At 43.9% G+C, this 17294-nt stretch overlaps 1 protein-coding gene across 1 annotated transcript in view; it reads left to right on the top strand.

Annotated features, from left to right (window-relative positions):
• Nucleotides 1-17294, top strand: part of SAP130 (Sin3A associated protein 130) — an 83558-nt gene that overhangs the window by 36506 nt on the left and 29758 nt on the right. The window contains exons 13-15 of the mRNA XM_017867358.1: nt 2011-2313; nt 4827-5004; nt 11241-11345. Coding sequence (XP_017722847.1) covers nt 2011-2313; nt 4827-5004; nt 11241-11345 — 586 coding nt within the window. The remainder of the gene's footprint in view (nt 1-2010; nt 2314-4826; nt 5005-11240; nt 11346-17294) is intronic.

Here is a 17294-nt window from a genome sequence, read left to right as displayed (position 1 = left end):
TTTCAAGTATGTCTGGAACAACTTAGCAATGCAAAACTACTTTTTCAGTTGTAGGCTTTATGAAATCAAAATACAGATTAAGCACATCTGATAAAAATTCATGAGATGTACTCGAAGAGTAAGATATACCCTAGATATTGAAGACATAGTATAGAAAAGAGAATGCGAAATATCTTGTTAAGAATTTTTAGGCCAGGCGCAGTGGCTCACGCTTGTAATCCTAGCACTTTGGAAGTCTGAGGAGGAAGGATCGCTTGAGACCAGGAGTTTGAGATCAAGCTAGATGAGACCTAACCTCTACCAAAAATACAAAAATTAGCCAGGCATGGTGGTGCGTGCCTGTAGTCCCAGCTGCTTGGGAGGCTGAGGCAGGAGGATTGCTTGACCCCAAGAGGTTGAGGATGCAGTGAGCCATGTTGTTGGCACCGCTGCACTCAAGTCTGGGCAAGAAAGCGAGACCCTTGTCTCAAAAAAAAAAAGTTTATTAATAACATATTGAAATAGTAATATTTTGAATATATTGGGTTAAATAAAATATGTGATCAAAATTAATTTGGCCTGTTTCTTTTTTTTTTTTTTTTTGAGACGGAGTCTCACTCTGTTGCCCAGGCTGGAGTGTAGTGTCGTGATCTTGGCTCACTGCAACTTCCGCCTCCAAGCTTCAAGCGATTCTCATGCTTCACTGTCCCCAGTGGATGGTATTATAGGCATGTGCGTCCACACCCAGCTAATTTTTGTATTTTTAGTAGGGATGGGGTTTCACCCTGTTGACCAGGCTGGTTTTGAACTGCTTCTCTCAGATGATCGCCCGTCTTGGCCTCCCAAAGTGGTGGGATTACTGGCATGAGCCACCGCACCTGGCCTGTTTCAAACTTTTTTTTTTTTTTCTCTTTGAGACAGTCTTTCTCTGTCACTCAGGCTGGGGTGCAGTGGTGCAATAATACCTCACTGCCTCCTCAGATTCCTGAGTTCAAGGGAATCCTCCCATCTCAACCTGACATACCTCGTGCCTGTAATCCCAGCACTTTGGGAGGCCAAGGTGGGCCAAGCTGGAACCAGAGGCATGTGTTATGATGCCAAGCTAATTCTTTAATTTTTTATAGAGATGGGGTCTTGCTATGTTGCACAGGCTGGTCTCCAACTCCTGGGTTCAAGCATTCTTCATATCTTAGTCTCCCAAAATGTTGGGATCAAAGGCAGAAATCACCACACCGGGCTCTTTTTACTTTTTTATTGTAGCCACTGGAAAATTTAAAGTTGCATGAGTGACCCAATATGCCATTGAACAGTGCTGGTCTAAAATTTCAAACATTGTAAGATACTTGTTTATTTAGGGAAAAGGTAGCTTATAAGTGTAAAATATTTAAATGGCTTTGAAAACAAGTTCCTACGTCTCTGGATTGTTTTGATGACTAAGGAAAAAGTCCTCTGTGTTTATTTTCTTTCCACAGATAGTGAGAAATTCCTCCTTTTTTGTTGCTTTCTGTGAATGCTCTTGTTTTGTTTTGTTTTAATATACACAGTAGATGGGGTGTTTGCCTTGTAGGACACAGGACGCTTGCTTGTTCTCTCTTTCTGGTGGATACATGCCATTTGATATTCATAACTGTTATATTTCAAAACTGCCTGTGATAGTGGCCCTATCAAGTAAAGCAGAGGTTCTTGACCTGGGACCCCTGGGTGTATTTCTGACGTTTTATATTAATTATTTAACACAGTTGCCTGACTAATATTTGCAGTTGAATAGCTGATTGCCTTTTTTCTTGTTTTTATCATGTTTCTAGTAATCTGTAGAAAGACATCATCATATTGGTAGGAAGTGAAAGGAAATAACAATCCCAAGTATATGAAGGTTCAAGTAACAGTGTTTATTTATTTATTTTTTTCAAACCATGAATTTAGATCTTATACAGTGGAAGAAATCTGTGTTTATTTTAGTGTTTTTCTCTTTATGTGGAGTGTGTGGAATGAAGCCAACCTTCTTGTAGTTACCTTTTGCATCATTTTTAGTTTCAGCTCAGGCTCCAAACTCTGCCATCACAGCTCAGACTGGCGTGGGGGTAGCGTCTACCGTCCACCTAAACCCCATGCAGTTGATGACAGTGGATGCATCACATGCTCGACATATTCAAGGGATCCAGCCAGCACCCATCAGTACCCAGGGCATCCAGCCGGCCCCCATCGGAACCCCAGGGATACAGCCCGCACCACTTGGCACACAGGGAATTCACTCAGCAACCCCAATCAACACACAAGGGCTTCAGCCTGCACCAATTGGTACTCAGCAGCCTCAGCCTGAAGGAAAGACTTCAGGTAATTTTAAATTTTTGCATAGAAGGTGGTTTGGAGAAAAGAAATACATTTGGATTTAAATCCTTTCTCTGCCACTGGCTTTGTCGTCTTTTAATTTCTCTGGGCCTTCGTTTCTTTGTATTAATAATATGAATTGCTTAGAACTTAAAATTTCAGGGTCACTGTAAACGTTAGAAATAATATACCTCACGCCTGTAATCCCAGCACTTTGGGAGGCTGAGGTGGGTGGATCATGAGGTCAGGAGATCGAGACCATCCTGGCTAACATGGTGAAACCCCGTCTCTACTAAAATACAAAACTAGCCGGGCGAGGTGGCGGGTGCCTGTAGTCCCAGCTACTCGGGAGGCTGAGGCAGGAGAATGGCGTAAACCCGGGAGGCGGAGCTTGCAGTGAGCTGAGATCCGGCCACTGCACTCTAGTCCGGGTGACAGAGTGAGACTCCGCCTCAAAAAAAAAAAAAAAAGAAATACTGGTGGAATAACATTTTGAAAAGTGGAATAAGTCACTCTACTTAGATCTTTTTGAGACGGAGACAGAGTCTCACTCTGTCACCCAGGCTAGAGTGCAGTGGTATGTGATCTTGGCTCAGCATAGCCTCAATCTCCTGGACTCGAGTGATCCTCCCACCTCAGCCGCCTGAGTAACTAGGACTATAGGTGCCACCACGCCCGGCTAATTTTTGTATTTTTAATAGAGACAGAGTTTTGCCATGTTGCCCAGGCTGGTCTCAAACTCCTGGGCTCAAGCAGTCTACTCACCTTGGCCCCTTGGCCTCCCAAAGTGCTGGGATTACAAGCATGAGTCATTACACCAGCTGGGTTGTTATTTTTTTTTTTTTTTCAGCTGAATTTAAGATTCCATGTACTTGGATTATTATTAATTAGCCATTTCTCTGATGTAGTTTAAAAAAACAAAATGGCTGTTTCTCAGCCAAGGTGCTGATTTTTTTTTTTTTTTTTTTTTTTTAGGCAGGGTCTCACTCACTCTGTTGCCCAGCTGGAGTACAGTGGTACAATCATGGCTCACTATAGCCTTAACCTTCTGGGCTCAAGCAGTCCTTATGCCTCAGACGCCCATGTAGCAAGGACTACAAGTGCATGCCACCACACCCAGCTAATTATTTTTGATTTTTTGTAGAAACGGGATTTTGCTCATTCCCCAGGCTGGTCTCAAACTCCAGAGTTCAAGCTATCCTTCAGCCTTGTCCTCCCAAAGTGCCGCAGTTACAGGCATGAGCCACTGTGCCTGGCTGGAGCTATGCATTTAATTGTTCTGTAGACAGTTCAACTATTTAAGCAACGTCTCTCCGATTTTTTATTACTAAACTAAATGTCTATGAGAGAGATGCAGTTTACCCATAGTGACCCACCTGGTAGGATGGTGTACTACATCTTTAAGGGCACCTGCCAGAAAACGCATGGTATTAAGTTGACTCCTATGAAATTGCCATTTTTATAGGTCAAAAACTGTCAGACACTGATATTTTCTGATTATGATCTCATGCTCACCAGTATTTTGATGCTCACTTTAAGTGTATCGTTAAAATATCTGTTAGTTGAATGTGTTTGTAAGAATAGAATGGGGAGGGTACCATTACTGAGAGCAGAGAGAGATTGGTATTTTATAAAAACTGAGTGAGTACATTTCTTGAAGTGTACATTGGAGCATGCTATCAGGCTGGTAGATGGCGTTTTCTATTTGTGGCTCTTGTATTAAGTCTTTCCTGTCTGTCAGTTTTCTTATCTCTAAAATGGGAATTACAATGATGGTAAGAATTCTATCAGTAAAAAATGTGAAGTAACTAGTTGAGTGAGAGACTATACTAGATACTGTATACTTTGTTCACCTTATCTCATTTATTAGTAACTGTGATTATAGAGCAAAGAAAAAATAATGGTATGGGTCAGGCGCGGTGGCTCATGCCTGTAATCCGAGCACTTTGGGAGGCCAAGGCGGGCGGATCACTTAAGGTCAAGAATTCGAGACTATCCTGGCCAACATGGTGAAACCCCGTCTCTACTAAAAATACAAAAATGATCCATATGTGGCAGTGCGCACCTGTAATTCCAGCTACTCTGGTGGTTAAGGCAGGAGAATCACTTGAACCTGGGAGGCAGAGGTTGCCGTGAGCTGAGATGGCACCGCTGCACTCCAGCCTGGGCAACAGAGCAAGACTCTCTGAGAAATAAAAAGAAAGGAAAAAGTAGTGGTATGGTTCATACCACTGCACTCCAGCCTGGGCAACAGAGCAAGACTCTCTCTCAAAAAAAGAAAAAGAAAAAATAATGGTGTGGATCACGCACCAGTAGACTTAGTAACTGCTCCCGTTTAGCTGTCTGCTCTTTGTCAGATGAACATTGTGCTCGTGTCCCTTATCAGTTGGAAACTGGACAGTTAGAACATGGATCCCTAATTCTGGTGGTCTCGTCGTTTGTGTTTATGTCTTCTGCAGCATTTTGTTTCTGTTGTTTCCCTCTCTTCAATGTTCTTTCCCGTTGCTTCTCTCCTCTAGCAGTGGTGTTGGCAGATGGAGCCACAATTGTGGCCAACCCTATTAGCAATCCATTCAGTGCTGCTCCAGCAGCAACGACCGTGGTGCAGACCCACAGCCAGAGTGCTAGCACCAATGCTCCCGCCCAGGGCTCATCGCCACGGCCAAGCATACTCCGGAAGAAACCTGCCACAGATGGGTGAGTAGACCTGGTGGTGCCAAATGACACCTCTGATTCTGGATATAACTGGTATACAGAATAGTCACTCTTATCTAATGCTGGTATCAAACTCATCTCTCATTTTCTGTGGCATGTTAAAATTTCCTCCAAAACAGCTTGACCACAGGATTATTCAGTAGAGCCTTACCCAGCTGAGACTGTAAGATCTTAACAAATCCTGGAATCAGTGAGGTGTTAGTTTGTAAGCATCTGTTGCATACTGCTTAAATTCTCTCTAGTTCTGGAACTTCAATCATAGAACTTTTAAAGTAGTTTATAATTAACTCTTGGGCTTGTGTAGGTAGTTACATTAACTCATACTGTATACTTCATTCAGCATGAATCGTTGCTGTTGAAACAGGAAAAGTTCCCTTGCTCCCCTCTCAGGGCGTGCAACAGTGGGAGTGACTTGCTTCTTCGTTGCCCTGCTGCTCCAACCTCTAGAGGAGCATACAGACAGGCAGACTGTGGGGCTCGGACCCTGCAGCAGCATCTAGAGGTGAATGTTTACAGCTGAAACCCCCATGGGCACGTGTTACAGAGTGCTCTTTTTGTTTAGCCATCCATAGATGACTTGTATTAACCAGCTCAATTAGACCCCTGCCTTATGGCAAGGTCAGAGGGCTTTCTGTTTCCCAGGGTTCTTGCCTTGGTGTACTGGAAGAATGGGATCACGCGTGGGCTTGGAGAATGAGTGTAGGGTTTTACTGAGTAGAAGTAGCTCTCAGCAGATGGGGGAGCCAGAAGGGAGATGGAACAGCCCCGGCTCTCTGACTGCCCTGGCCAAACCGCGTCGTTCTGCTGGTCGGTGGCCTGCTGGCGTACCAGCGTCTGTCATGTGCTCTCCCACCGGCATGCTCTCCTCGCCGTCCTCTTGCCGTCCAGCTGCTTGTGTCTTCCTTCGCCGATGTGTTCCTCTTGATGTCCAGCCACTTGCGTGCCTGCCTGCTAGGGTCTCGGAGGTTTTTACAGGCACAGGATCAGGGTGTGGCAGGCCATGGTGGTCTGGGGGAAATGCAGCATTTGGGCAGGAAAACAAAAATGCCTGTCATCACCTAGATCTGTGGGCACAGGCCGGGGGTAGAGCCCTCACCAGGGACCTGCCCCTTTCCAGCACTTCCCTGCTCCCCTTCTAAATCACTGTGGGCAGACAATTTCTGAAGTGTAGTAAGGGTCATATTTAGTAGCAGATAGTGTTTTGTGTTGCCATGTAAGCTTCTCAGTTGGTGGATCATAGGCAGGAAGGTATGTGCTGTGCTGTTCAACTTACACATTCTGGAGGTGGGAGATGAGCGGACATGTTTCAGAGAGCAGAGTTTCTGTGGCTCAGCTGAGCTAACAGCATCAACATCAACAGATTAAAGCAAGTGCAAACTTAAATTGCTGGGACTAGGGTCCCTGCAGGGTTTTTATTTCCACAGAGCTGTGCGTAGACCAGAGTCCCTATCTTTGCTGCTTGTGAATACTTTGTACTTTTTTAAAGGACAAGTCAGTCCGTGACAAAGTTACCTTATTAGTAGAAGCACAAGGCAAAGCTTGTGGTTAAGATGACAGATTGATTACACACGTCTGAAATCTCTCCCTCTCATAGCCCTATATAACTTCTTTTCAAAAAAGTTGTAAACACACAAGGATGGGGAGAACAGGAGAGGACACAGTAGCAACTGAAGCTGGGAAGCAGGCCATCACGTGATGGCGTCCTGGCTCTGAGAAAGCTAAATGTGAAGCTTGCATAGGGGAAAGTTGAGAACCATTCTCTTTTAAAATTGGAAAATCTTCAAAAGGACCAACAACAGGAAGATTCTGGGGGCGAAGGAAGGGGCTCTCTCTCTCTTAAGGAGGATAAGTTAAAACCTTTGAGTTTGAAAAGTGTTAAAGTTAGAGCTCAGAATCCCATTTTCTACCTATGCCATGTGGTGTACTGCCCCTTCCCAACTTCAGCAGGAGCCTGAAAGTTCAAACTCTGCAGATGGTCCACTAGGATCACCCAGCACTATGGAGGTCATGGGTATTTTACCAGAAAGAAATTGTGACTCACCATGAGTGTATGGAATGCTGAACACTTTCCAGTCCACTGCCTGCTTTCAGCTGATAGAACTGTGGCAGGTGAATTTGATTCTTGATAGAAAATGAGAAGAGGACTCTACTTTCCTTCTGGGGAGTCTATGCCGCCCAAGGGGAAGCTCTAAAGATACTGACACTAGGGCTTCCCTAAGGACAGGGTTAGATTACCCTGCAGTGAACCTCATAGTAGATATGCCCTTGCAGAGCTCAGAGCTCCCAGCCAGCATTTCAGTCCCTCTCCCCACTCCCCCACTCTGAATCGTGAACATACAACCAAAGATAGACAAATATTTGAGGGGACCTCTAATGGGGGAAGACAGAAACCACAATAAATACATGCCCAAAGCACCTTGGAAGATGTAGAGGCTTGGCAGGGAGAATAAAACACGGAACAAATGAACAAGGATAAGCAAACACTATCCGTGATGGCTTCAGAAAGACAAAAGAAAAGGTTACATCCATGAAACAGTAACACAGTGCTATGCAAAAAGAACATTCAGAGGAGAAAAGAACCAGTCCTGAAATAAGATAGCAGAAATTGAAAGATCAGTGGAAGAGTTGGAAGATAAAATTGAAGGAATCTCAAACGTAGAACAAAAAGACAAGAAAATTGGAGAAAAAGACAGGAGAAAATTTAAAACAACAATAAAAAGAACCAGTTCAGGAAATCCAGCCTCCAGGTAATGGGTTTCAGCAAGAGAGATCAGAGAAAAGGAGCAGGGATCATTACAAAGTAAGGAGTTATAGAGTAATAGAAAATTACCAAAATGGAAAGAAATGAGTTTCCTGGTTACAGAAATGCTCTGCACAGTATTCAGTGGATGCAATAAACTCAGGCCAGTATTTTGAAATTTTGCCGCACTGCAAGACAAAAAGATGTGCCTGCTTCTCCCGTACTTCCTCCCAAAGACGCTTGTACTGTGCCCTCTAATTCATAGCCTGTCATCACGCGACACTCCAGCCTTCACCCCAGTGCCCTTGTCTCTTCTTTCTCCACACCTTCTTGCTTTAAACCTGGCTCTTCCTCAGGAACTCAACTTGCCCTGCAGCTGTCTAAAGTGGTCCCTGCCTCTCTTCCACATCCCTGCTGTCACTCAGCCTAGAGGTAGGCTAGGTGTCCTTGTCATGCCTCACTGCCATTTTCAGACCATGTCTCCTCAAAAGCACTTGATCTGTATTTAGATTTCATAAACTCTACAGTTGAAAAAGTAGTTTCACATAACCAAGTTACTCCAGACAATAAAAAGTTTCTCAATAACTGGATCAAGTATCTACTATAAAATTCAAATTAATTAAAATGAAATGACATTAAAAATTTTGTTCCTAAGTTGCACTTGGCACATTTCAGGTGCTCAGTAGTACCATACGGCTTTCTTGTTGGGCAGGGCAGATCTACAGGCTTAGAGAGTCAAGTTAGATTTTGTAGGTGTATCTGTATGCCCTTTGGAAGAATATGATGTCTGGCACTTTTTAGTGATAATGGAACCCTGTCTTCACCTTCAATGATCAGAAATGGTCTTCCAGCTCCCTGGCCCCTCAGGTGCTGGAATGCTTCTCCTGCCATCACCACTCCCCCCCACCCCCAGTGTGAGCACTTAGCACATAAGCTCAGTAAGCCTTCCTGACCTTGTCTGTGTTCTTCCATGCCCCTCGCCCATCTTCTTTCTTCCCACCTCCCTCCCAACGGAACTCCAGCTCCAGAGGGACCCCAGCAGCCTCCAGTCCATTGATCCACCTTTTCATGTTCCTCCCTGCCTCTCATGGCATCTTTCTCTGCTCTTCCTGATTCAGAGTCTGTGGTCACTGGCAGTGATTGCCTTACCCCCCACCTCACTTCACTTTGTCAAAACCGGACTTAAGTCCAATTTTCTGCTTTGTTTATGTGGCACATGTACAGCAGATCGTGGCAGAGAAAGCCACCTTGCCAACTAACTGGCCTTGCTTAGCCTCACAGACGCACTAAGGTCTTAAAGCAGCCCATCAAAGTATACTCTCCTGCACCACTCCAGATAACTGTTTTACGTTTCCTTCTTTCACAACTCCCAGGCTTCTTCCGTCTTCACTGTTAGTCGACAAACTTGCTCCTTTTTTGAGAAAAAGAAAATCAAAAGACAACTTTGGAAGGCCGAGGCAGGCGGATCGTCTGAGGTCAGGAGATCGAGACTAGCCTGGCCAACATGGTGAAACTCTGTCTCTACTAAAAATACAAAAAGTAGCTAGGGCGTGGTGGCGGGCATCTGTAGTCCCCGTTACTCGGGAGGCTGAGGCGGGAGAATCACTTGAACCCAGGAGGCGGAGATTGCAGTGAGCTGAGATCGTGCCACCACACTCCAGCCTGGAAAACAGAGTGAGACTCTGTCTCAAAAAAAAAAAAATTTTTTTTGAGCATATGAATATATGCCTGTCACCCAACTTTAGTTCTCAGCTTATCAGCTCTTGGCCAATTTTGCTTCACCTATATGCTTACCTACCCGCTCCTATCATATTATTTTGAAGCAAATCCTAGATACCATGTCATTTCATTTGTAAGTATTTCAGCATGTTCCTATGGAGAGATACATAACATTAAAAAACCAATAACCCCTTAATATCAAATAGCCAGTCATTGTTCAGGTTTCCAGTGGTCTGAAATGTCACACAATTTGTTATATTTTATATTATCTATTTGAGTATTCTGATAAGATGCATACATTGTGATTAATTAATATGACTTTTAAAACCATTTTATTATTGAGGTTTCCTCTATCTTTTTTTTTTCCTGCAGTTTATTTGTTGAAGAAACTTGGTCTTCTGGGCCGTACCCCCTCTGGATTTTGTTGATAGCATCCCCAATGTATTCATTTCCTAGGGCTGTTGTAACAAACTACCACAAATCTTCTGGCTTAAGGCAACAGACATGTATATCTTATAGTTCCGGTAGCTAGAAATCTGAAATGAAGTGTCATCAGGGTTGGTTCCCCGGGAGGGTCTCAGGGAGAATCTACTCATGCTGGCTGCCAGTGGCTGCTGTTGATCTTTGTGTTCCTTGGCTTGCAGGCACAGCATCCCAATCTCTGCCTCCATCATCACATGGCCTTGCCCTTGTACCTGTGTCTCAAATCTCCCTTCCCTTTCTGTTACTAGGATACTTGTCACTGGATCTTAAACTAAACTCTACATCCAGAACTCTACATCCAAATATAATTAAGGATCTCTTTTCTTGAGATCCTTAATTACATTTGCAAAGGCCCTTTTTTTAAGTAAGGTCACATTCACAGTTACTAAAGATTGGGGCTTATATATATCTTAAAGAACTCAATTCAACTTACTGCACCCATAGTGTAATTTCACTTGTTCTGTCCTCCACATTTTCTGTAAGTTGTTACTTGACTCTGAAGGTTTGATCTGATTTTTCTTCTTTTTATTGCTTCTTGTGGCAAGACTACTTCATAGTTTGGTGATTTAGTCTCTTACCAGAAGACACACAATGTCTGATGGTCACCGTTTTTGAGATGTTAGTGGCTCTGAAGATCAGTACCCGGATCCATTAGTGATTAAGTGTTGTAAACTGGTATATTCTTGTCTAGTTATTTTCTCTCAAATCCACTTCTCAACTGGTATTTGTTCCCACCACTTTACCGAAACTAAATGTGTCAAGATTGCTCATGTTTTCGTAGTGGTAAACTGATGGTTAATTCTCCGTCAGAGCCTTATGTGGCCTCTCTGCTGTACAACACAATTGATCTCCAGCTCTTCCTGGATCAGGGTTTTTTCACCTAGCTTCCAGGTCTTTATAAACACCATAGGCGTAATAATAATTGTAAACACTTAATACGGATTTCAGTGTGAATAACATTCAGCAGAAGGGAGATGTGGCATGCTAGCAGCAGCAGCTAAAAGAGTCACAATGGCTGCTTCTTGGAGGGAGCCTGACAGGAAGTGAGCAGCGATGGGGAAGGGACCTGCTCTTTATTTTAAGACTTGTACTATTTGGGTTTTTTTGGTAATGTGTCTGTGGTATCTGGGAAAATAAAAATCCATTTTAAAAATCCTTAGTCAATGTAGGGCTTTCATTTTGTCCTAGGTATGCCTGGCAAATGCGTATCTTGTATTTCTTACCCTTGAATGCCCTTGGACTGCTATTTTCCGGGTTTGTCTCTTGTCTCTTTCAGAATGGCGGTTCGGAAAACCCTCATTCCTCCTCAGCCTCCTGATGTTGCTAGTCCTCGAGTGGAAAGCTCTGTGCGGAGTACATCTGGGTCACCTAGGCCTGCAGGGTGAGCACCTAAGTGTTCTTAGCACTCTTGCTTTTAAGCACACATCGTTGCAGTGGTGGGGAGTCTAATATGCCTGCATGACATAGTCTTGTTAGGTTATGTTGCCCAGGCTGGAGTGCAGTGGCTATTCTCAGCCGCCATCATAGAAAATCGTAACACATGACAGCCTTGAACTCGTGGGCTCAGGTAACAAGCCTTAGCCTCCTGAGTAGCTGGGACTGTAGGTGTGTGCCACCAATCCCAACTTATATGCTCTTTCTAGCTGCATGACCTGAATGCGTTTTCCAACCTCTCTGATTCCCATTTGCCTCATTTATAAAGTGAGCATTCATGTAACATCTACCTCATAGAATTTTTGTGTATTTAAGCAAAATTATACATTTAAAACACTTTGTATGTGCCTTATAGCAAACACCCAGTTGCTATGGCATTCAAAAATGACATCGTGACGGTATTTATTTTTGTTTTTTCTGTTTTTGAGACAAGAGTTTTGCTCTGTTGCCCAGGCTGGAGTGCAGTGGCACAATCTCAGCTCACTGCAGCTTCCGCCTCCCACATTCAAGAGATTTCTCCTGCTCCTCCGGCGTAGCTGGGATTACAGGCGTGTGCCACCATACCTGGCTTTGTTTTTTTTTTTTTTGTATTTTAAGTAGAGACAGGATTTCGCCATGTCAGCCAGGCTGGTTTCAAACTCCTGACCTCAAGTGATCCACGTGCGTCAGCCTCCCAAAGTGCTGGGATTATAAGCATGAACCACCATGCCCGGCCTTATGACAGTGTTTGTTCTTTCTCTTACTCCCACAAGTAATATTATATTGGAAAAAGTAATTAGAGAATATTAAAATACTTAAAGTGTAAAGTGAAAATTATTGTCTCATTCTCTACCCACATTGCCAATCCCACTTCCTAGAATAATGTTGACCAGTAACAGTTTTGGGGTTTTGTTTGTTTTTCCTGTAGACTTCCTCTGTGGTCAGGATAATAGTTCTGATAAGTATCTTTCCACATCTTTTTCTGCATACACAGGTAGATAGATTGATAGATTCTTTTTGTTTGTTTGTTTGTTTTGAGACAGAGTCTTGCTCTTTTACCAGGCTGGAGTGCAGTGGCGCTCACTGCAACCTCCGCCTCCCGGATTCAAGTGATTCTCTTGCCTCAGCCTCCTGAGTAGCTGGGACTACTGGAGTGTGCCACACACCCAGCTATTTTTTGTATTTTTAATAGAGATGGAGTTTCACCATGTTGGTCAGAATGGTCTCTATCTCTTGACCTCATAAACTTTGGCAAACTATCACAACTCTAAGTTGAGGTCTATTTCCATCATTTACCCTTTGCCCTTCAGTGTTGTGGAACATCTCCAAGACTTCATTAAATGTGAAGGTTTTTGCCAGCATAACTTCTGAGACCTCTTCATCCTTTTCCTCAAAACCACTTTGCCTTCACTTCTTCTTGGACTCTGGGTACACACTTTATAGCACCATCTTTCTGTGTGATGGCAGTTTGCCGATTCACTCAACACCACTCACAGTCATGTTGACTTCTGAAATGCTAAAACCAGCCTTCACTAGCAGTAATTCATTTTCCTAATTACCATTTTCTTTCAGTGTGGCAGCTAACTTCAACACTTCAGCCTTGAATAATTGTAATTTTTTTTGGTTATTGTCAGTCCAAAATAGAAATAAACACTCTATTTCTGCCTTAAGTGGCTTTCCTGTTGCAGCTTAAACCGAAAGATGATATAAAGCTACTTTACCTTCCTTTTTATATTCACTACATTTTTCAATATGGTCCATACAGCTTTTTACAAGTGTAGGTCTTCTCCTTTTTTCTCTTTGCTGGTCCATTTTGAAATCTTCACATATAATTTCACTTCTGGCCTCATCCCTTTTTGGTCTTTTGCTGCGTTTTCGTCTTGGTTGACCCATTCTCACATTCAGTCTTCCCTTTTCTTAAAATTTCACATTGGTTTATCACTGGGACGCCAGAGCAACACAACAAGATGCTTTGTTTGCTTGATGAACTGTTTATGTGGAACTGTTTATGGTCAGTGATTGGTCATTACCAGACTTAAGAGGTGATGTGATTGGTTACTGATCATCATGGGCCTCTGTTAGTTCCATGGTGATGTGGGGACCATAGAGCTCATCACATAACAATGGGGATACGTTCTGAGAGACACATCAGTAGGCAATTTCATTGTTGTGTGAACATCATGAGTGTCCCTGTACGAACCTAGATGGGATGGCCTACTGCACACCTAGACTGTATGGTCCAACCTGTTGCTCCTAGGCTAAAAACCTGTACAGGACTTGACTGAATACTGTAGGCAGTGGTAACACAGTGGTACATATTTGTGTATCTAAACATAGAAATTAAAATCTTTATTTATTTATCTTTGAGGCAGAGTTTCGGTCTTACTGCCCCAGGCTAGAGTGCAGTAGCTCAATCTCGGCTCAACACAACCTCTGCCTCTGGGGTTCAACCAATTCTCCTGCCTCAACCTCCCAAGTAGCTAGGATTACAGGCATGCACCACCACGCCTGGCTGATTTTGTGTTTTTAGTAGAGAGGGGGTTTCTCCATGTTGGTCAGGCTGATCTTGAACTCCTGACCTCAGGTGATCTGCCCGCCTTAGCCTCCCCTAGTGCCGGGTTTACAGGCGTGAGCCATCGTGCCCAGCCAGAAATTATAATCTTATGGGACCACTGTCATGTGCGTGGTCCCTTGTTCATTGAAACATCCTTATGTGCTGCATGACTATGTCTGATATTTACATGTGTGAGCTTCATGCTCAGTGAGGACTACCTATCTATTCGGAATCACAGGACCAGGAAGGAAGACTAGCCTGGAACCAGAGGGGAGAGTTGCACAAGATGGCTTAGAGATGACATTGAGAGCTGGATTATTTAGGGCCTTGTGGGCTATTCAGAAGCCTTTGGATTTTATTCTGAGACGGAGAGCCATTGGAGGGTTAAGGCATAGGAGTGACATGATCTGACTTATTTTAAAAGAATCACTCTGGCTACTGTGCTGAGAATAAACTGCAGCAGAGCAAGGGTGGAAGCAGGAAGCCCAAGTGAGAGCTGACAAAACCGTTAACTGTCTTCATGGCTTAAACCTGCATGGAGGTAGTGTTTTTTGTTTGTTTGTTCGTTTGTTTAATGAAATAGGGTCTCACTCTGTCACCCAGGCTGTAGTGTAGTGGTGCAGTCTCAGCTCACTGCAACCTTAGCTTCTCAGGCTCAAGCAATCCTCCTGCCTCAGCCTCCTGAGTAGCTGGGACTACTTAAGAGCTAAGCTCAAGCTTAGCTCATTTTTTGTATTTTTTTGTGGAGACAGGGTTTTGCCATGTTGCCCAGGCTGATCTGGAACTCCTGGGCTCAAGCAGTATTCCCACCTCAGCCTCACAAAGTGCTGGTATTATAGGCATGAGCACCACACCCTGGCCATATGTCTTAACAAGTGTTTGGATTCTGGATATGATTTGAAGGTACAGCTGACAAAATTTTCTGATGGAATGGAGAGAAAGGAGTCAAGGATAGCTCCTGTATTTTACCTGAGCATTGTAAAATGAGGAAAGCTCTGAGAAGAGCAGGAAAAAAAAATCAGGTTAGTTTCAGTCGTTTTACTTTTGCAATATCTATGTGGTTGGACACCCAAGTGGAAGTGTCAAATAGACAGATATAAAATTCTGAAGTAGGCCGGGCACAGTGGCTCACGCCTGTAATCCCAGCACTTTGGGAGGCCGAGGTGGTTGGATCACCTGAGGTCAGGAGTTTGAGACCAGCCTGACCAACATGGAGAAACCCCGTCTCTACTAAAAACACAAAATTAGCCAGGTGTGGTGGCGCATGCCTATAGTCCCGGCTACTCGGGAGGCTGAGGCACGAGAATCTCTTGAACCTGGGAGGCGGAGGTTGCAGTGAGCCGAGATCGCGCCATTGCACTCCAGCCTGGACAACAAGAGCAAAAGTTCATCTCAACAACAACCACAACAAAAAAATTCTGAGGTAATACAGCTCTAGAATTGAAGATAGAAGTCCATGCTGGTGATAGAGATTTTGGAATTGTAAGCAAATGTTCTTTAGAGCTGTGAGAGTGGAAGGTAGTATAAATAGAGAACAGAAGTGGTGTAAGGACCAGACCTGAGAGCATAGCATCTTTAGAAGTCAGGAAAATGAAAAACCAGAAAAAGTGACTGTTTCTCTATACTATGTGATGTTCTGAGGTGTGTTGATGCCACAATTAGTCCTCAGCTAATGAACACTTCAGGTTTTTATTTGCTTTTGTTTTATTTTTAGAGACAGGGTCTTGCCCAGTCACCCCGGCTGGAGTGCAGTAGCATGATCATAGCTCACTGCATCCTTGAACCTCTGGGCATAAGGATCCTCCCACCTTAGCCTCCTGAGTAGCTGGGACTGCAGGTAGGCATCATTATGCCCAGCTATTTTTATTTTATTTATTTATCTTTTTTGAAACAGTTTCACTCTGTTGCCCAAGCTGGAGTGCACTGGCACCATCTTGGCTCACGACAGCCTCTGCCTCCCAGGCTCAGGTGATTCTCCTGCCTCAGCCTCCCGAGTAACTGGGATTAAATGCACCCACCATCAGGCCTGGCTAATTTTTGTATTTTTGGTAGAGACAGGGTTTCACCATGTTGGCCAGGCTGGTCTCAAACTTCTGACCTCAAGTGATCTGTCTGCCTTGGCCTCCCAAAGTGCTGGGATTATAGGGGTGAGCCACCACACCCAGCCTGCTAAGCTGATTTTCATGTTATTTTTGTAGAGATGGCAGTCTCACTGTGTAGCCCAGGCTGGTCTTGAACTCCTGGCCTCAACTGATCTTCCCACTTTGGCCTCCCAAAATATTGGGATTACGGGCATGAGCCACTGCACCTGGCCTGTTTCTGTTTTTGTCTTTTTTAAAACAAAGTCTCATATGGACTTAGTTTTCCAGTGTCGGTCCTGAAGGTGAAGAACCTGCCGTGAGGTGCAAAAGTCTCCCCGTGAGCCGCAGCAGGTGCAGAAATAGGGTGAGCAGGGCTCTTTTTCAGGCTCTTGGATTTGGTGTGCTTCAGAGAAGCTGTGGAGGTGGGGCCCGCACAGGCACTCCGACTGGCTTTATTTGCAGCAGGCAATCTGTGGCACCTGAAAGTAGAGAGCGTTTGGATTGGGAAGAAATAACTAGCTGTAAGAATGAACCCCCCACGCTCCCACACCCAAGTAAAAGTAATCTCATGTAAATGGCTGTTCTAGAACTAGCCCAACTCCATTCACTGATGAGTAGCAAAAAAGGATTAATATGAAGATAATTAAAATTAAAACATAAGAAAGGAGCAACAAAGTAAACTAACCTGTTCCCTAAGACACTGACCAAAAAACGTTGACAGGGGACAGATGAAATTTGTAATGAAACATGCCACCAGAATTTAAATAATATAACAAAATAACCACCTCTATGGAGGAAGACGCAAAGTTCAAATACAAAAGACTCCTGGAGTAAATGGCAAAACATGAAGTGATGACACAGGAGTTGACAGGACTCAGTAGAGAACTAATGAGGATCCACAGAAGGAAGGCAAAATTCAAACTGCACAAGACAGTGTTGGCCGTAGAAGACAGAAATGAAAAAGTGGATAAAATAGAAAGATAGTCATGTGTCGTGGCTCATGCCTGTAATTCTAGCACCTTAGGAGGCTGACGTCAACAGATGGCTGGAGCCCAGGAGTTCGAGATCAGCCTGAGCAATATGGCAAAACCCCAGCTCTACAAAAAATAAAAAAGTTGGCTGGGTGTGGTGGTATGGGCCTGTAGTCCCAGTTACGCAGAAGGCTGAGGTGGGAGGATCACTTGAGCCTGGCAGGTTGAGTTTATAGTGAGCTGTGTTCATGTCACTCCACTGCAGCCTGGGTGACAGAATGAGAACCTGTCAAAAAAAAAAAAAAAAAAAA

Source organism: Rhinopithecus bieti, unplaced genomic scaffold, assembly GCF_001698545.2.
Source record: "Rhinopithecus bieti isolate Rb0 unplaced genomic scaffold, ASM169854v2 scaffold_3906, whole genome shotgun sequence".
NCBI lineage: Eukaryota > Metazoa > Chordata > Mammalia > Primates > Cercopithecidae > Rhinopithecus > Rhinopithecus bieti.
The sequence above is the reverse complement of the archived record's forward strand: the minus strand, read 5'-3'. Positions and strand labels throughout refer to the sequence as shown.